At 32.7% G+C, this 18,603-nt stretch overlaps 2 protein-coding genes across 3 annotated transcripts; one reads left to right on the top strand and one right to left on the bottom strand.

Moving 5' to 3' along the window:
- The first annotated feature begins 1,480 nt into the window (after positions 1-1,480).
- On the top strand, positions 1,481-4,989 carry LOC105798972 (heat stress transcription factor B-2a). Its single transcript, XM_012629256.2, has 2 exons — positions 1,481-1,910; positions 4,394-4,989. Exons 1-2 carry the CDS (start codon positions 1,641-1,643, stop codon positions 4,691-4,693), a joined length of 570 nt encoding a protein of 189 aa, XP_012484710.1. The 5' UTR covers positions 1,481-1,640; the 3' UTR covers positions 4,694-4,989.
- Positions 4,990-5,805: 816 nt separating this feature from the next.
- Positions 5,806-9,914, bottom strand: LOC105798971 (putative nuclear RNA export factor SDE5). Of its 2 annotated transcripts, XM_012629250.2 has the most exons (12): positions 9,580-9,912; positions 8,305-8,992; positions 8,165-8,190; positions 7,764-7,874; positions 7,609-7,652; positions 7,280-7,521; positions 7,081-7,163; positions 6,897-6,953; positions 6,517-6,584; positions 6,311-6,417; positions 6,165-6,235; positions 5,806-6,091 (listed from the first exon to the last, which is right to left on the bottom strand). In XM_012629250.2, exons 2-12 carry the CDS (start codon positions 8,987-8,989, stop codon positions 5,975-5,977), a joined length of 1,611 nt encoding a protein of 536 aa, XP_012484704.1. In that variant the 5' UTR covers positions 8,990-8,992; positions 9,580-9,912; the 3' UTR covers positions 5,806-5,974. The 2 variants fall into 2 exon arrangements, 1 of the variants encoding a protein (XP_012484704.1); XR_008189061.1 differs by lacking the exon at positions 5,806-6,091 and having other exon boundaries at positions 6,195-6,235; positions 6,517-6,600; positions 9,580-9,914.
- Positions 9,915-18,603: the final 8,689 nt, after the last annotated feature.

The following is an 18,603-nucleotide window of genomic DNA, read 5'->3' as shown; positions in this document are numbered from 1 at the left end:
TTCCAAAAATATATAATGATTTTTTATAATTTTCTGAGTTTTAAAATTTTTGAGGTTTTTTAATTTTTATGATTTTTAAGTGATTTTTTCCCATGTAGCAGTGTGGCATTAGTTGATTTAATTTTTTAAAGGAAATTTGGGTTAGGGTAAAAGGGTTATAGAATGAAAGTACAAATATTAAACTGATAAAAAACAGTATAAATACCAAAATAATAATTAAGTCATAATGCAAGGACCAAAAGTGGTATTAAGCTAAAATAAAAAAGATGCAGAAGAAAGAGAAAAACCAAGACGTCAAAAGTTAAGAGGAAGAAAGGGCTAGGAACTTGCAGTTCTTATATAAGCTTACAAGTTGCGTTTAAACCCATCTATCTGACTATTTTTTATATCACGTAAAAATAGAAAATCTGCGATAATTGACATAATCTGCGTAAAAATAGGTCGGTTTGGTTAATTAATTAATCTTCATTATTATTTTTTATATGCACCACTTTCATCACACATTCAATGGATAACTCAAATTTGTACTAATTTTACTTTTCATCACACATTTAATTGACATAACCCAATCGCGTCCACACGAAACGACTTTGTCAACCTGAAATATTATTCATTTTTGGTCCAAAAATCTAATGAGTGTAATTATCGGTTTATTTGCATCAATTGAAAGTTCTCTATCTTTTTTCATGAAACACCTCTGAACATTAGAATCTGCGGACCGAAATCTAAACAACTTTCTTCTCTAATCTTCAATATTGACTGTCAGATCAACTTGGTATGTTCTTCTACTCGTCGATCCACCATACCGGTTGTCGAAATATTTTATAACTTTTTGAAGTTGAGTGATCGAAAGATGCATATACTTTTTGAATTAGTTTATATGGGCAATTACAAATGATACACATTTAAATAACAATAATTAGAATTAATCCTTATAAAGCACAATAAGATTGACAATCGGAATAATATCTAGACCTATACCAAAATAAATTAGGGCAGAAGGCATATTTGAGAAGACTTAAATCGAATAAAATGTAAATTAAAAATGAGATCTTATATTATATTTAAGTACTTTTCAATATTTATACAAAATTTATAATTTAAACCTAAAATAATTAAACTTCAACCTACAACATTCCTTGACAAAAAGAAGAAGAAAAACAAGATTTCAATTTATTATAAACATCTCAATGGATGTTGTCAAAATTATATAGAATTAAATCACGTGACAAAATTATATCGTTCTTCAGAATACAGCAGAAAAATAAATACATTATACGTAAAAAGAAAGAAACTTCCAGAAATAGTCAGACTTGACTGCCATTGTTTTTCTCTCAACTTGTGGGAGGATTTAATTTCTGCATGTTTTTTAATATTTTATAGCCTAAGATAAATAATTTTCATTAAATGACCCATATATATAATTTTCTCCTGAATTACTCCAAAAAACACAATATTGGGTTTCAATTTATTTTATTTTGTTTTAGATTCGGATCATGGGGATGGATGATGTCATTTTTGAATTTAGGTTAATCTGAGTCTGGGTCAAAATTAATAAATTTAATAAGAATACATGAATTATAAAAGGAATATGTATTCTGGGAAACAAATTACCGAGATCGAAAAGGGAAGAAAAAGAAATGGAATTGGAATTGGAAGATCCTAATTATCAAAATAACAAGAGCAAGAGTCTTGTTACAAAAGGCACAGCTCCATTTTTGTTGAAGACTTATGCTTTATTAGAAGAAGCTGAAGAAGGAGGAGGAGGAGAATACAAGAAAATAGTTTCATGGAATGATGAAGGAAACGGATTCATAGTTTGGTCGCCTACGGATTTCTCGGATTTAACTTTGCCCAGATATTTCAAGCACAACAACTTTTCTAGCTTCATTCGCCAACTTAATACATATGTGAGTTTAATTTTTTTCTGCAATTATTATTATTATTTTTGCATTAAAAGCTTCGTTTGATCTTTCAACAGCGTTGGGTTTCAGAAAATTAATGTTTATGGCTATTGTTGACTACCTATTTAAATGTGGTTTGATTTCAAACGAGTTCATATTTTGATTATATGGAAAACAAATTGCATTTTCAATACCAACCAATTGTCGATCGGATCGGATTTGGTTTGGGTTTATATTTGATATCATCAAGTTCTTTTTATTCGACATGAACCTCAAGTTTTGGTTAAGTCTATTCCTATTTGTAATTAGTTAATTCAATTTTATTTAAACATAATATTTTTTTAAGTAAACATGATTTGGCGTATCCAACCAACCCTAAACATTTGGTGACGAAATTATAATAATGTTTTTGGGTGACCAAAATGAATGTGCTTTAAAAATTGAGTGACCAAGTAGGTAGTTTTTTTTTTTTTTTTTAATCTTTTTAAGGGTAAACTCCAAAAATAGTCACTTTTGTTTGCCTCATATTACATTTTAATCACTTATGTTTGAAATGTTACGTTTTAGTCACTTACATTATCGTTTTGTTACAAAGTGGTCACTCTACCGTTAAGCTCCATTACCTCCCTAACAGTTAAATGCAGAGTGACCACTTCCTAACAAAACGATAACGTAAGTGACTAAAACATAACATTTCAAACATAAATGACTAAAATGTAATCTGAGGTAAACAAAAGTGGCTATTTTTATAGTTTACCATTTTTTTAATATATGTTATTGGGAATGAATCTACTTATACCAATGTAAAACTAATATAGGATTGATCATGTTACATTCATATAGATCGTGCAAGTTAAGTTTAGCACAAAATAATTCTTTTAACTATTTGTTTTATGTGAAAAAAATTCAATTGTGAAATATATATTAATATAAACAAAATTTTAGATCAATATGATGAAGATATTAGATTGATTAGAAATTTTATATGCACGCAATCACAATTATATTTATAAATTCAATTGTTGGATTGTTAAAATACCAATGATAGGAAAAGTTATGAAATGATGTAAATTTTTACACCGACGTTGGTGGATTTCTCTCTTATGTTATTTGTTTAATATTTAATAATCATATATGTTTAATATTTTTAAATATAAACAACTTATTAACCTATCATATTTTAAATATTTGTATTAAAGTATTAATATTTTTATTTAAAAATAGTAAAGAAGGGATTTATTTATAATTTTTTATAATTAATATTTTAACAAATAATCCAATAATTGAATTTATCACTATAATTGTATTTGCTGTGCATGTTAAATTTCAAATTGATCTAATGTCTCTATCATATCTATCTAAAATTTTGTCTATATATATTAATATATATTTAACAGTTGAAATTTTTACATAAAATAAATAGTTAAAAAATTTCTTTTCTTCAAATTTAACATACATGATCTACATGAATAGAACGTGAAATTTAATGCTTGAACTATTAAAATATCAATAAAAATTATAAAATAATATAAAAACTTGTTAATTTTACATTTATATAAGTGAATCCGTATTAAAAAATTATACATTTAATTTTGAATAAATTACATCATATATTAAAAAAAAGTTAAGCTCAGTTTTGGACCTTAACTATTGTAGCCCTATGATCAATATTTTAAATGATTTTTTTCCTTAAACTCATTTCTAGATCCTAATTTTTTTTAGGTATAACGGTGGAAAACATCATCAAGTTTTTTTTAAAGCAATTAAATCATAGTTTTTTTTGCACTTTATGGGTATTTAAACTTTCAAAATGTATCAAAAAGTTTTTACCGTTAACTTTAACATTTGACCGTTAAAGTTAATTGTCCCTAATTTTTTACTGTTTTTACATTTTTTTCTAATTTTAATAAATTTTAAATTTTTATATTTTTACTAAATTTTAATAATTTTTATGATTTTAATAGTTTTATAATTTTTTGCCACATATCACTCCGAGGTTATGACACATGATGACTTTAACTAAAAAAAATTAGAGGCAATCAACTTTAACAGTTAACTTTAACGGTAAAATGGCTTTTTTAATATATTTTGAAAGTTCAAGTACCCTTAAAGTGCAAAAAAAACAAAGGGGCTTAATTGTTTTTCTTTTTGAAAAAGTTTGAGGGGCTTTTTGATACACTTTAAAAGTTTAAGTACCAAATTGAGTGCAAAAAAAAAGTAGGGACTTAATTGTTTTTTTTAAAACAAATTTTGAGGGCTTTTTATTTTTTATTCAAACCTTTCAAATATCAAGTGAGCCTTTGAGCTTGAGTGAGAAGTTTGCTTTTTGAATAGGTTTAACCATCGCTATAAGACTTAATTGAACTAAACTCAAAAGTTCATAAATGATTGCGGATATTGAAATTTAAACTTTCAACTAACTAAATATCACTTTTTAAATATGATTGTATGAATTAACTGAGTTAAAAGTTTCGAGAATTTTGAAACAGGGTTTTAAGAAAACATCATCAAAAAGATGGGAATTCAAGCATGAGAAATTCAAGAGAGGATATAAGCATATGTTAGTGGAGATAACAAGGAAGAAAACTGAGGCAACCACTGCATTTTTGAAGTCTAATTGTGGTGATGAAGATAATATGATGATGAAGAATGGGAATCAACAAACATTGATGGAAGAAAACGAGAATTTAAGGAAAGAAAAAGTGGAATTGGAGACCCAAATAGCTCAATTCAAAGCCCTAGAAATCAAGTTGTTGGATTGCATTGCTCAACATATGGGACCAAAATGATTTTCACAACCAAAGGAAGTTGCTTTAGCGTTAATGGTAGATGGGTGAATTTGGTGGTTCTTGTTCATCGGTGCTTGAGAAAAAAAATTGTTAAGGTTTTTTTTTGTTGAGATCCCAATTATCAAGGTTTAAACTCTGTTGATGTAATTCTTTTTCTTCAATTTGTAAGTTGATATTGTATAAAAAAACAATTATTTAGGCCGAAAAGAAAAAAAAATTATTTGAATGGATTAGGTCATGGTTGGATGAAACGGATTTTACCCGTCCAACCCAACTCTGATCCAACGTTCATCTTGTTGAGAACTTATGGGTGGAAGCATGGTCAAAATGAGACCAATATTACAAATGACACAAATCAACGTAGTTGGACACCAGTTAGTAAGATTGATTGAAGAGTTGCAACCAATTAGTTTTGCAATCAATCTGCACTTTTCCTAAATCGGACTAGAATCCAAAAGCTAGCTATTGAGGTTGGAGGCCCTAGGATCCATATAAACCCCGCTAGTAAATCTCTTACTTCCTTATGTAGAATCAAGTCTCATTAACAATCCACCAAGCTCCGCAACCTCGGCGCCCATGCGGGTAGCCTTTGCTCTAGCTTAATCTAGCCCCGGGCAAACACTACAATGTTGACATCACCACCTGCGCTGTACGATTGCAACTGAAAAGCATAATGGCTGACTCTGATACCAATTGATACAAACCTTTGGAGAACCATACCCAAAAAATTAACTATTAAGGTTGGAAAGCCTAAATCCATATAAACCCCGCAAGGAAATCTCTTACCTTGCAATTGCAACATAACAAGTTACTTTGAGAAACTTGTAAAATTTGTTTCAGTTTCCCAATAAACTCCTGATTTTCACTTTCGAACTCAGATTACATGCTGAGTAGGCATTGTTTCAAACATGAACACAAGCACTCACTCGATGTACCAACTTACAACTTTCTACTTTGAGATGCTTTAGTTGTCAATATATCAAAGCATACAAGTCAAACATACATAATCATTAACTCTGAATTATGTTAAACACAAAATAATAAACCCATTATTCAAACAGGATAATAGTTTTGCGTTCATTTTTTTTACATTAGTTTAACACAAATGTATATATGATGACAATAAAGTACTTCCAAATACATATAGAGAGAGAGTTTACAACAATGCCAAAACTTGAAAATTTACTTTCACTCTTTAAATCTGAGTTTTTAAAACAATGGATATTAGTTCATAATTTAAAAAAGTTGAATGGTTTTTTGAGATACCAAATTGAAGCAATGCTAGTTTTTAGCAAAACTCAATCTTTTGGGGTTGATATTATCCAATTGAATCAATATTATCCCTGAAGTTTCTCCTTCACTCCAACTGATTGATTCCTTCTGCAATAGCTTCATCACCTGTAACGAATAATATGGTTAAACTATTCGATTTAAGCCGAGGGTTTAAATCGTCTCATTTAGGTGGTCTTACCAATCGTCTACAAGTGCCTTTTGAGGAGTCTTCTTTGTCGGTATTGATAATGACCTTTAGGTACTTGAAGGCTGATTGTAAAACACAACCGTGAGTAGAACAGTTTAGTTCGAGAGTAGAATCAAATCGGGAGAGCGGTGACTTACATGGGATGCCGGCTAGTGAAGATAAGTGACACTTCAAAAGCTGGATTGCCTCCCTTGTGCCATGATTGTGCAATTCGAGCAACATTTCGTCTTCTGTCTCGGTGTTCCTGAGAAATACAATTGGGAAAACGATAATAGAGAGTGAGAGCGAATGAAAGAACCAACAGGCTTCTTCTGCAAACATGGTCGAAGAACAAGAAGCTAACCGAGTTTCAAAAATCTTTTGATTGGATTCTTCATCGGCTTGGCGAGCCTTTTCTTGAAAAAATTGTCCCTGCCACACCAAAGTCCTTCACTGGTGTCATTTAACTTATATATTAACACCCAATTAGCCTAAAACTGAATACCTATCGGAACTCATATTTTTAAGTTTAAATTAAAAAACAAAGCTCCTGCAGCCAGATACGCTTTGCTAACAAAGTTGAACACCTGACACCAAAGCTTAGCATTGGGAAAACTTCCTTTCACTCGGTTTACTACTCTTTATCTACTTTATCCGTAAGTTCCCAGGAAAAATAGGTCAATTTAACTTGTATCTCATCCTTTTGGAAGCAAAGAGTATCTATGGAACACGCATATATGTTACCTGTTCGAGAAGTTTGTTTGCTTCATCTTGATCCCCCTTAGCAAAAGCATCAACAGCCTGACAAAGAACATAAAGAAGTTCAGAATATAAAAGGGATTGATATTGTATAAACGGCATCGGACATTTGAGAAAAGTGGCATTGTGCAAATACGAAGGACTGACATTTAAAAAACTCAAGACTTACAGCTTTATAGTATTCCTTCATTGTACCCCTATATTCCTTCACGGCTCTTCGAAGAACCTGGAAACTATCTTCTTCATCTTCATCTGCAAGTAAACATCGAAACAAGATATACTAGAATTCACTTAAAAAAAAGGAACCCAAAGTACTGCAAATTTACTTGGTTATGAAAGTTCAAAGTCAAATGGACAAGAAAATGTACCGTCTTTTTTATCTTCTTGTGAGCGAACTCTATCAACCTTTGGCTCAGCAGTAACATCAATTAGAGGCCTTTCCACGATTTCTCCTAATGCAATAGGCCTTCTTGCTGGCCTCTTTGATCTCCTAGGCAATTCCTCGGATCTCTCAGGAGCACCGAACAGAGCAGCCAAGACTTCCTTTTGGAGATCATTTCCGTCCTTCTGTTGTCTTTCTGCTACATCCGCATTCAAGACTATGTTCATGCTAGAGAGTAAACCATGGGAAGGTTCATCAGGTGTTGTAAAATGTGGAACAAACAATATGAACTCAACAAGAATTCATACGACGTACTTTTCTTGTGAAGGTCTACTGGTCCTTAGATGTATATCGTTAGTCTACAAAAACAGAAGAGAAAAAGAAAAAGATAAGCGTCATCACATTTATTTTAATCTCACAAAGAACAACAAAACCAGCTCGTAGCCGGTTTACACAATCACAAGACTAACCTTTTCACCGGACTCGCCAAGAGGTTTTTTCTCTTTGTCCAAACTCATGGCTGACGGTTTTTTCTCTTTGTCCAAACTCACGGCTGACCAGTCAAGAAGCTTCTTCATGCTCTTATAAGTCAAGAGAGAGAAAAGGAATATTCATCAGTTCTAACAAGTTCAAACGTACCATAGTAAATAGAGAAATGTCATTCACAACCGTTAAGAAACCTTCAGGATTATCATGTTCCGCAATGTAAACTGCCATTAAAAGGTCAATGAACAATAATAAAATAACAATAGAAACTTCATTTTCCCAAATAATGCACAATAAATTGCACTAACAAAGCTTAGCAAGTGCAGATCCGTTTAATACGAACTTAAGATTCTCTAAAACGAGGACATTGTCCATGGTTCCATACCTTTTGCATGTTGTATCCACAGCTATCTGCATATTTAAAAAAATAAAACTTGATTAGCAGTTAAACAAACGTAATATTGACTCAAAATTCAATTAACAATGATATATGATTTCGTATGAATTTGAAAGATGTTGGTTTACTGAGAACTTCTCGAATCATGTCCCTTTCCAATCGAAATCCCTCTCCTAGCATCTTGAAAAGAAAATCTTCCATATCCTTGTGCATACGGTCCTCGTTCTGACTACTGGGTTCGAGTTCTTCACCCCAAAACAAGGACATTGGCATCTCCTTTGAGTCCACTTTCATAGGTTTGGTTCCTGGATACGAGCCATTAGCCAAAGGGACAGATTTCATATACCCCTTTCCTAGCATGCTCGAAACAGTGCCTCCTGAAACCGGTCTCGCCTTTTGCTTCGGAGAACTTAAACCCCCATTTTCTTGACAAGAACGTTGAAAACTATTACAACGAGATGATTCCATAGGTTCATCCTTTTTCCTCTTGCCACTACATTCATCAGTAGCAGCTGAAACCGGTTGATCCACCGTAAAAACCTCACTTGCTTGTGAATTATTTTGTGAACTTTTAACATAACTTGATCCCGAAGTTTCATTGTTTTTCACCTCGTTGTTAGATTGATCGGTGGCAACTAAAGGAGGGATCCCCTGCATTTCACATAGAATTAAACCAGCCAAATCCGGATTCCGGCCGGCCTCACAGTAAGCAGAAGCGATGTCATTAAGAGAAAAAAGGGATCCGAAAGCATCAAGCAAACTGTTCAATGCCTCCTCCTCATTTTGCAATCCATTTAAGCTAGAAACCTCCATTTACTGGAAATAAGAAAGGATTCAATGTACAATTTAGGGTACAAATGACAAGATTTATATATTTAAACAAAGAATTTGTCATCCATGATCAGCATTAGAACATTATTGAAAAGAACATGGATTTGAAACAAACATGAATTACCGAAATCACCAGAAAAGTTAAATCAAAACATAGAAAAGAAATTATAAAAAAAAAAAGGAAACAAATAACCCTTTTCTTTAAGTTAATAGTTAGCCATTGATATAATGCCAAGTTCATCTTAATCGTAACCCAACACAACTTTGATTGTTCCACTGTACTTTTCTTTAGGACAATCATGCAAAATGCATGCAAGAAAGATTCCATCTTTGAAGCATAAATGAAGTAACTTTGTTTCTTTCATGGTAACATCTTAATGGCTACACTAAAAGGAAAAAGCATGAAATCATGGAATTAAATATTTCGTTAACAACTAATAAGAAATTGAAAGAAAAAAAAAACCCCTCATTTCAGATAAAAGAGAAAATATTTTAAAATTCAAATCAAAACCGCTATTTAACAACAAGATGAAAAAAAAAGAAAAGAAAAGAGAGAGTTTTAAAGAACTTACCACCAAAGGGTTTTTGGAGGAAGCTAATTGAAATTCTTGTGAATTATTTATAGAGAACTTAACAATTAAAAAGAAGAAGAAAAAGCAAGCAAAGGGGAAAGAGAATAAAAGGATTTTGGCGCTCTGAATAACTTGGCTCCACAGCTTGCTTTGATACTTCATTTGCAAATGTGGGTATTATATACTAAAATAGGTTTGTAATTTGGATTATTTGTTTTGATTTTTCAATCTTCCTTTCAACCCAATTCCTCCTTTAATAAGTTGTCGAAACTTTGCTCAGAAAGTTTCATTTTCATCGAAATTATTAGCACTCACTCCTTCCTTTGCAAGTTTTCAGAAAATGGAGGTTCTTTTAGCCACTAAGATCAGTTGATGTATAATTAATGCTTTTGGTCCCTCTATTATACAAAAAATTTATGCTAGTCCTTATACTTTAATGTGTGATGTGATAATTTGATACTCTAATTTTTATGAGTTACTTAAAATTACTGATTTTGTTATAACATTATAGTTTTTTCATAAATAATTTCTTATAAAGTTGTTTACAATAATGTAATACTGAATTTATTTATTATAAAATTACTGATTACTTTTAACAAAATTGTTAAATTCTCTTGAGTTACTGAGTAGGGGTGTTCAAACTTCAGTTAAAAACGAATTAATCGACCAAATCGATCTAATTCGGTTAATCAGTCTGTGGCTAAACTATAATTAACTAAATTAACCGAACCTAATAATTATATTTTTCTTATGTCCAAATTGTTATAGAAGTGTTTATGTGAATTATTTTCTAATAATACCTTAAAGCATAAGTTTATTGAATTAAGTTGTTTGATATCATTAACATTTCGCCTGACAAAAGATATTTCCGATTAGTGTTTTATCGAAAATTGTGAATAGTTTAGACTAAAAAGAGTAAATGATATGAAATTAAAATATAAAGATAAAATTATAAACTTTTACATAATAGAGGAGGAAACTTAAATTATACCATTTATTTCTATTTTAAAAGACCACTGTAAAATATGGATAAATAATGTCGGAACAACTTTTTCTTTTTAGGAAGAGGCCACAACATACCCTTTTCGTTTCGGTATATCATTTTGATTTTCGATGTTTTTTTAATATTATATGTAAATATATATCAATTGTTTTTCAAATTATAAAAAGTATTAAATTTTATGAAAAACAATATAAATTTTAAATAATTTTTGAAACTTATGGAAATAATAATTTGAAACTTAAATTTTGAAACAGAAAATAATTATAGAACTGGTATGCACCATCTCCTTTTGACATCCTACTAGAAAAAATTCAAAATTTATGATCCAAGTTCTTTGACAAATTCCAGCCAGAAGTGGACCAAAAACACGTCTATTGAACAATCCAGTTCTTCTCAAAATTGTGTATTTCTTGGCTTGTTTCCAGAAATTATTCTTATGAAAATAACTTATATATGGGAATCCCATTATTAGTTTTGAATTTCGGTACGAAATAGTGGGACAAATTTAATGATGAAAAATATAATTTCAAGTATTTGGATGATTATTTCATTAAAAACCCAAGATTATGTAAGCCTGCTACCCTAGATCAAACTACAGCAAAATTTTTTTAAGCCAAATCATCTGCCAACACAATGTTAGCTCAGATCAAAGCCAAGAAGGAATACAAAAAACTAATGACTGAGATGCTTCCATAGATTCTAACTCAAAAGATGGGAAATCCTCAACATCTTTGATCAAAGCGGTAGATCTTACAGATGACACAACCACAATAACAATCACCAAAACATAAAATAAAAAAATAAAAAATGATCAGGGTGAACAAGAGTATTTCTCTACCAAAAGAAGACAAACATCAATAGTAAAGATTCTCTGTCAGAAACAACTAAAAAATGAACAGGAATGATTTAGTAATGAATTTTTGCCAAAAACAACAAAAAATGAAGAGTAAATATTCTTTGACATCAGCAGGAATAATTCCCAGCCAAAAGTGGACAGACATCAACAGCAATTCTAAGTTTTTAAAATCTTCAAATTTGTTTTCAATATTTTCGAGTTTTGGTTTATCTGCCTCTATTAATGTATTATTATTTTTGTTGAATATTGATACATAGTTCGGTTAGCCATGGGTTAGGTGCATTAAGGATAGAGTCTAACCCTGTAGGCAATGGTAGTAATTATGAAAATTTGATAGTAGAACCCCCGTAGGAAATACGAAAACAAAAAGATGTTTCCTTTCCTTAGGAGAATCAATTCTTCTGCAAGCTTTACCTCCAACCAATCCCAAGAGTTTGATCAAACCTCAAATAATATTGTTAATCAACAAAAAGAACATTATGAAAATATTCTCCAAAGATTTGATAATTGAACTTTTTAGAGTTTCAACAAACCAAATTTATAAAAAAATTTAAATGTCTTTTGTAGTTATGTCGTAAAAAAAGTTTACCTATCCAAAAGAATACTGAAATTATTCGATTATTATATAGAGTTGTCATTAATAAGCTTAAAGAACAAAGTTATAAATATATCCATTTTAGATTAATTTAAGTCAACATCTAACCAAAACCAATACAGATAGATATATTTATATAAAATCATAAAAATATTTAAAAATTATAAAAATGTTTAAAAAATTGCAAAATATTATAAAAAATAGCAAAATTATAAAACAAACTAAAAATATATAAAAAAGTTATAAGCCAAAATTTTCTCATTTCCAATAATTAAAAATATAACCTTTACTAAAAATAAAATGGGGGAGTTGTGAGAAAATGTGGAGTGGATCATTGGCTTTAATAGGTTCTTGGACAACTATTTAGTGTTCGAAGCTGAATTGTGGGGCATATTGGATGAATTAGACATCTTAATTGATTGAGGTTTTGACAATGTGTTGATCCAATCAGACAGCTTGAAGGTGGTTATGGTCATTCAGGAAAGTCTTATAGGAGGGTCCAATTCAGATTTGATCAGAAGGATTCTTCAGCTATTGTATCAGATTTGCCATTAAAATATTTGTCACATATCTAGAGAAAAGAATCAAGAAACCGATAAGTTGGTCAAGTTGGCTCACTTGAGAAGTCAAGGTTTACACATTTTTGAAATATCCTTGTTTGGAAATTTGGGTTTACCTATATAAATTGTGTCGTGTAATTTCTTTTTCATCACCAAAAGAAAAAATAAAAATTATAAAAAATTATTTGATACCTCAGTCTATTTGTTTCTTAGCCTCCACCACATGAGAAAACTGTAATTGATCCATCCCTCCATTGGTCTTTGTTGTGTTCGTCCATCCTAAGTCTCTCCAAAGCTTGCATCTCTTTGTCTATCTTTGCGTCGTTCACTGGTGTTCTCCCTCCCACTATCGTTCATACCTCTTAACCACCATGAATATCGACGATGAAAATGTTTACACAAACAATAATAATGGCAGCATTTTTAGCTCCTTTTTCGTCATTTATTTTTGGTGATTTATATGGTGATGAAATGATAACTGCGAAGGGATTATATATAAATAGGTTTCTCAAAAAAAAAAAAAAGAGTGATGAGCAATGAAAGTGAAGTGTTTTGAGGGCAAAATACCAAAAAAAGCCAATTTTTTTTAAATTTACCGAAATGGGCCCGGTATTTTATTATTTACCGGAATGGGCCATTTTCCCCTAAATCGCGTCCACGTTAATGCGCTTTGCTGACATGGCAACAAATCGCGTCCTCTGAAGCGCAATTTGTGTCCACGTCAGCAAAGCGCGCTGAAGTGGACGCGATTTCCTAGCACGTAGCGCGCCCCTGGGGATGCGATTTCGCCGTGTTTCCCACCTTAGGGTTTGTAGGGTTTTTAGGATTTTTGGAGAAAAAAGTAAATAAATAAGAGATTAAGGTTTAGGGTTTCGTAATTAAATTAATTAAAATTTATTCAAAATTGGATTACGTTTCGTGTTTATGGGTTTTTAAGATAAAATCAAAGCAGGATGATTTATCAGAAGGATTTTTGAAGTCGCCCCGCACATCTCCCGATATAACGTTGCCAAGACGGCAGACCCCTAACTCAATTCACCAGCTGTTCTAAAATCAACGAGTTTCAACAGCCATCTTAGATGTACGCGGCTCCGTGACAAGTTGGGCATCAGATAACCTCCAATTAACTGAAGAATGTATGGCCGAGCATATCGGATTCTTTCTATTTCGGTTGAATCGTCATCCGGATCTGAGAATGTGTCTCGTAACCAGCCCATCTCGATCTTACCTTCGTCCATTTTCTCCGAAATAGCGCCTAAAAGCTCGTAGCACACCGCAAGCCAATCGCTAGATTGGGCAGACCCGGTGACTGGGTACTCGTTGATGCGGAATCCCGGATCTAGACACAAGAGAAACACAAATTAGAAATAAAACGAGAATAAATAAAATTAGTTAAAATAATAATAAATAAATAAATAAATAATAAAAATGATAGATTTGCCCTATGGAACTCTTGGTTAACTTGTAACCAAAAACGCCAATGATTGAGCGGCTCCCTACGAAACCCCTAGAAGAATAACCTCTAGAAACACCGATGAACGGGAAAGAAATTTGAATATTTGCAACTCCGAAATACCCTCGAAAGTAACAAACTCCAAACTAAATAGCAAGAGAAGAATCACTCTACTCCCAAAAATTTGCCTCACACAAATTTGAAAGAAAACAAATACTCTTCTTTTATTCATCTCTCAATGTGTAGAAAACAAGCCTATTTATAGGAAAATTACAAGAGTAATTGAATCCTAATAAAACTCTTTCAAGAGTAATTGAATCCTAATAAAAACTCTTTAAAGAGTAATTGAATCCTAATAAAACTCTTTAAAATTATCTAAGAAAATAAATAAATAATAACCTAACCAATAAAATTACTTAACTCATAAATGATGTGTCCCAACCAATGAGAATTAAGTAAATAATAATAATAATATACATAAAAGATTAATCCACCAATTTATGGGCTTTCACTATTCCAAGATTGGTCCAGTGAATTGCATTCTCGTATTTGTCAATGTCACGAACATGATGAATTAAATTTGTAGCAACAAAGTATTGGACAAAAGCATTCATCTTTAATTTTAATTGTCGTGCCTTGCTTCGAGTAATTGGACCACTAGGAAAAACAACCCCTTGAGTGTCACCTCATTGGCTCGTATCATTCTCCCCCTCTTCAAGAAGATTCGTCCTCGAATCTGAACCTGCATCAAATTCAAAAGGAGAAAGATCAGAAACATTGAAAGTAGCACTAACACTATACTCACCAGGAAGATCAATGCGATAAGCATTGTCATTTATTTTCTCGAGTACTTGGAATGGTCCATCTCCTCGTGCATCAAGTTTATTCTTTCTCTTAGAAGGAAATCGTTCCTTCATCATATGCACCCATACCCAATCTCCAGGTTCAAACAAGACTTGCTTTCGCCTTTATTAGCTCGATGTGCATTGGACTCATTCTTTTCTCAATGGCTTTACGAGCCTTCTCATGGATCTCTTTCACTAAATCACTTTCCTTTCACCATCTAAATTAGCAATCTCATTCAAAGGTAAAGGAAGCAAATCTAAAACGATAAGTGGATTAAAGCCATATACAATCTCAAAAGGAGTAAAACACATGGAAGAATGAACGAAGCGATTATAAGCAAACTCAACATAGGGTATCCATTCTTCCCAATATTTAACATTCTTACCTATTATGGCTCTAAGCAAAGATCCCAAAACTCGATTTACCACCTCGGTTTGACCATCAGTTTGAGGGTGGCATGTAGTAGAGTAAAGTAGTTTAGTACCTAACTTACCCCATAACACCTTCCAAAAGTGACTAAGAAATTTTGCATCTCTATCGGAAACGATAGTCCTAGGGATTCCATGTAATCTCACAACTTCACAGAAAAATAGATCGGCAACATGGGTTGCATCATCAGTCTTATGGCATGGAATGAAATGAGCCATTTTAGAAAATCGATCCACAACCACATAGATGCTATCTCGTCCACGCTTTGTCCTTGGTAAACCTATTACAAAATCCATTGAAATGTCAGTCCAAGGTGAACTAGGAACAGGAAGAGGAGTATATAGACCATGAGGCATCACAAAGGATTTAGCTTGTTTACAAGTAATGCAAGTAGAGCAAATTTTTCAACAAGTTTTCGCATGTTAGGCCAATAAAAATGCTCATGTAAAACATCATAAGTCTTAGTGACTCCAAAATGACCCATAAGACCACCACTATGAGCCTCTCGAACCAACAATTCTCGCATTGAACACTTTGGTAAGCATAGTCTATTATTTAGAAAAAGATAGCCATCATGCTTATAAAATTTGTGAAATGCACCATGTTCACATGCGTCATAAATGCTTGCAAAATCAGAATCAGTTGCATATAAATCTTTGAGATACTCAAAACCTAATAACTTAGTATGCAAAGTACTAAGTAAAGTGTACCTCCTTGATAGAGCATCAGCCACAATATTATCTTTACCTTTCTTATACCTTATAACATAAGAAAAAGATTCAATAAATTCAACCCACCTCGCATGTCGCTTGTTCAACTTACCTTGTCTCTTTAAGTGCTTAAGTGATTCATGGTCAGTGTGAATCACAAACTCCTTTGGTAAAAGGTAATGTTGCCAAACTTCTAATGCCCTTACCAAGGCATACAACTCTTTATCATAGGTCGAATAGTTCAAATGTGCTCCACCAAGTTTCTCACTAAAGTAGGCTAGTGGTTTACTATCTTGCATGAGGACGGCACCTATACCTACACCAGAAGCATCACATTCAATCTCAAAGGTCTTTTCAAAATTAGGTAAAACAAGAATAGGAGCATTACACAATTTATCTTTAAGTTCATTAAATGCTAATTCTTGCTTATCTGTCCAATGAAAAGATACATCCTTTTTAATAAGTGCAGTCAAAGGTGAAGCAATTGTGGAAAAGTTACGAACAAACTCATGTAAAAACCGCTAACCCAAGGAAAGACCTTACCTCAGAAACAGTTTTAGGGATAGGCCATTCTTGAATTGCCTTTACCTTCTCCTCATCCACATGGATTCCTGTAGAACTTATCACAAAACCCAAAAAAATAAGCTTATCCATACAAAAGGTGCATTTTTCAAGATTAGCAAAGAGTCGTTCATGCCTTAACACATCCAATACTAATTTAACATGCCCAACATGATCATTCAAAGTTTTGCTATAAATCAGTATGTCATCAAAATACACAACGACAAATTTTCCTAAAAAAGGTCTAAGTATGTGGTTCATTAATCTCATGAATGTGCTAGGAGCATTAGTTAAGCCAAATGGCATAACTAACCACTCATATAGGTCATACTTAGTCTTAAAAGCAGTTTTCCATTCATCACCTTGTTTCATTCTTATTTGATGGTAACCACTTTTTAAGTCAATTTTAGAGAAAATGCATGCACCATTAAGCTCATCCAACATATCATCTAATCGAGGAATTGAATATCGATACTTTACCGTAATCTTGTTGACAGCACGACAATCAACACACATTCTCCAAGAACCATCTTTTTTTGGGACGAGAAGTACAGGGACCGCACAAGGGCTTAGACTCTCACGAATTAACCCTTTCTCTAAGATATCTTCAACTTGCCTTTGCAACTCCTTAGTTTCTTCAGGATTTCTTCGATAGACTGGTCTATTCGGAATACTCGAACCAGGCACAAAGTCAATTTGATGTTCAATCCTCGTAAAGGAGGTAATCCTTAGGCATTTCGTAAGGAAATACATCCTCAAAATCCGCAAAAGATCAACAAAACAACTAGGCAAATGTGTATTAGGGTTAGTCAAAATAAAGTTTTCCTAAACCTAATAATTACAAATGTTTGTTTTGTACAAAGAGCAAATTTGATATCTCAAACCTAGCGAATAAACTCACTTTCTCATCTCGTGACTTGTGTGTGCAATCACTCACCAATGTTGGGCTTTTAAGTTGGCTTTTAACACTAAGGGCCTCTTTACTCTCAAATTTTTCAATGATTTTACCTCACTTCCCTTACCCATCTCACTAACAAGTTTGAGTTGATCATTGTAGACTTCTTGAGGAGGAAGTGGAGCCAAAGTAAACTTCTTTCCAAGGAACACAAAAGTATATTGGTTAAGGAAACCATCATGATTTACTCGTCGATCAAACTGCCATGGCCGTCCAAGTAATATGTGCCCAGCTTGCATTGGAACAACATCACACAAAACTTTATCAGAGTATCTACCAATAGAAAATGAAACTAAGCATTGTTTAGATACTTTTACCTCCCCACTATCATTCAGCCATTGTAAGCGGTATGGCCTTGGATGCTTCACACAAGGTAGGTCAAGTTTCTCACCAAGGGAAGAACTCACCACATTGGTGCAACTTCCACTATTGATGATCAATGAACTAGGTTGTCCACCAATCAAACATCTCGTGTGGAAAATATTATCTCTTTGTTCACGCCCTTCCTCTTTAAACTGGACATTTAAAGCCCTTCGAGCAACAAGTGCTTTCTCACCATACTCCAAGTATTCTTCATATTCATCATGAGTATGCACATCATCAGCATCTTCCAAAGGAGGCATCTCATCTTCGTTATCAGACTCAAAATCAACCTCGCCATCTTCTCGAATTACCAAAGACTTTTTATTAGGGCATTCTCGAGCATACTGACCCCTTCCTTGGCATTTGAAGCAGGTAATATCTTTTGGCTGCTTAATGGCACTAGGAGAAGTAGAAGAAGAAGATGGAGCTCGATTAGTAGAAGTAGAACCTTTAAATGAATTAGGCATACCTTTATCTTTGGAGTAAGTTTTAGGCTCATTTGGCTTGAACCGTGATCTCTCCCATTCCACAATCTATCATCTTGTTTTTGCCAATTTCCTCTCCAAGCAGGATTAGAAACTGAACTAGCACCCCTCGGTGTCCCATGCTTTCGTAATTGCTTTTCAATGGTGAGTGCGGTTTGAAGCATCTCTTCAACATCCATGTAGTGTTGTAACTCAACTCGATTTGCAA

This window comes from Gossypium raimondii, chromosome 9, assembly GCF_025698545.1.
Source record: "Gossypium raimondii isolate GPD5lz chromosome 9, ASM2569854v1, whole genome shotgun sequence".
In the NCBI taxonomy this organism is placed as follows: Eukaryota; Viridiplantae; Streptophyta; class Magnoliopsida; order Malvales; family Malvaceae; genus Gossypium; species Gossypium raimondii.
This window is presented reverse-complemented; position numbering and strand designations above follow the sequence as displayed.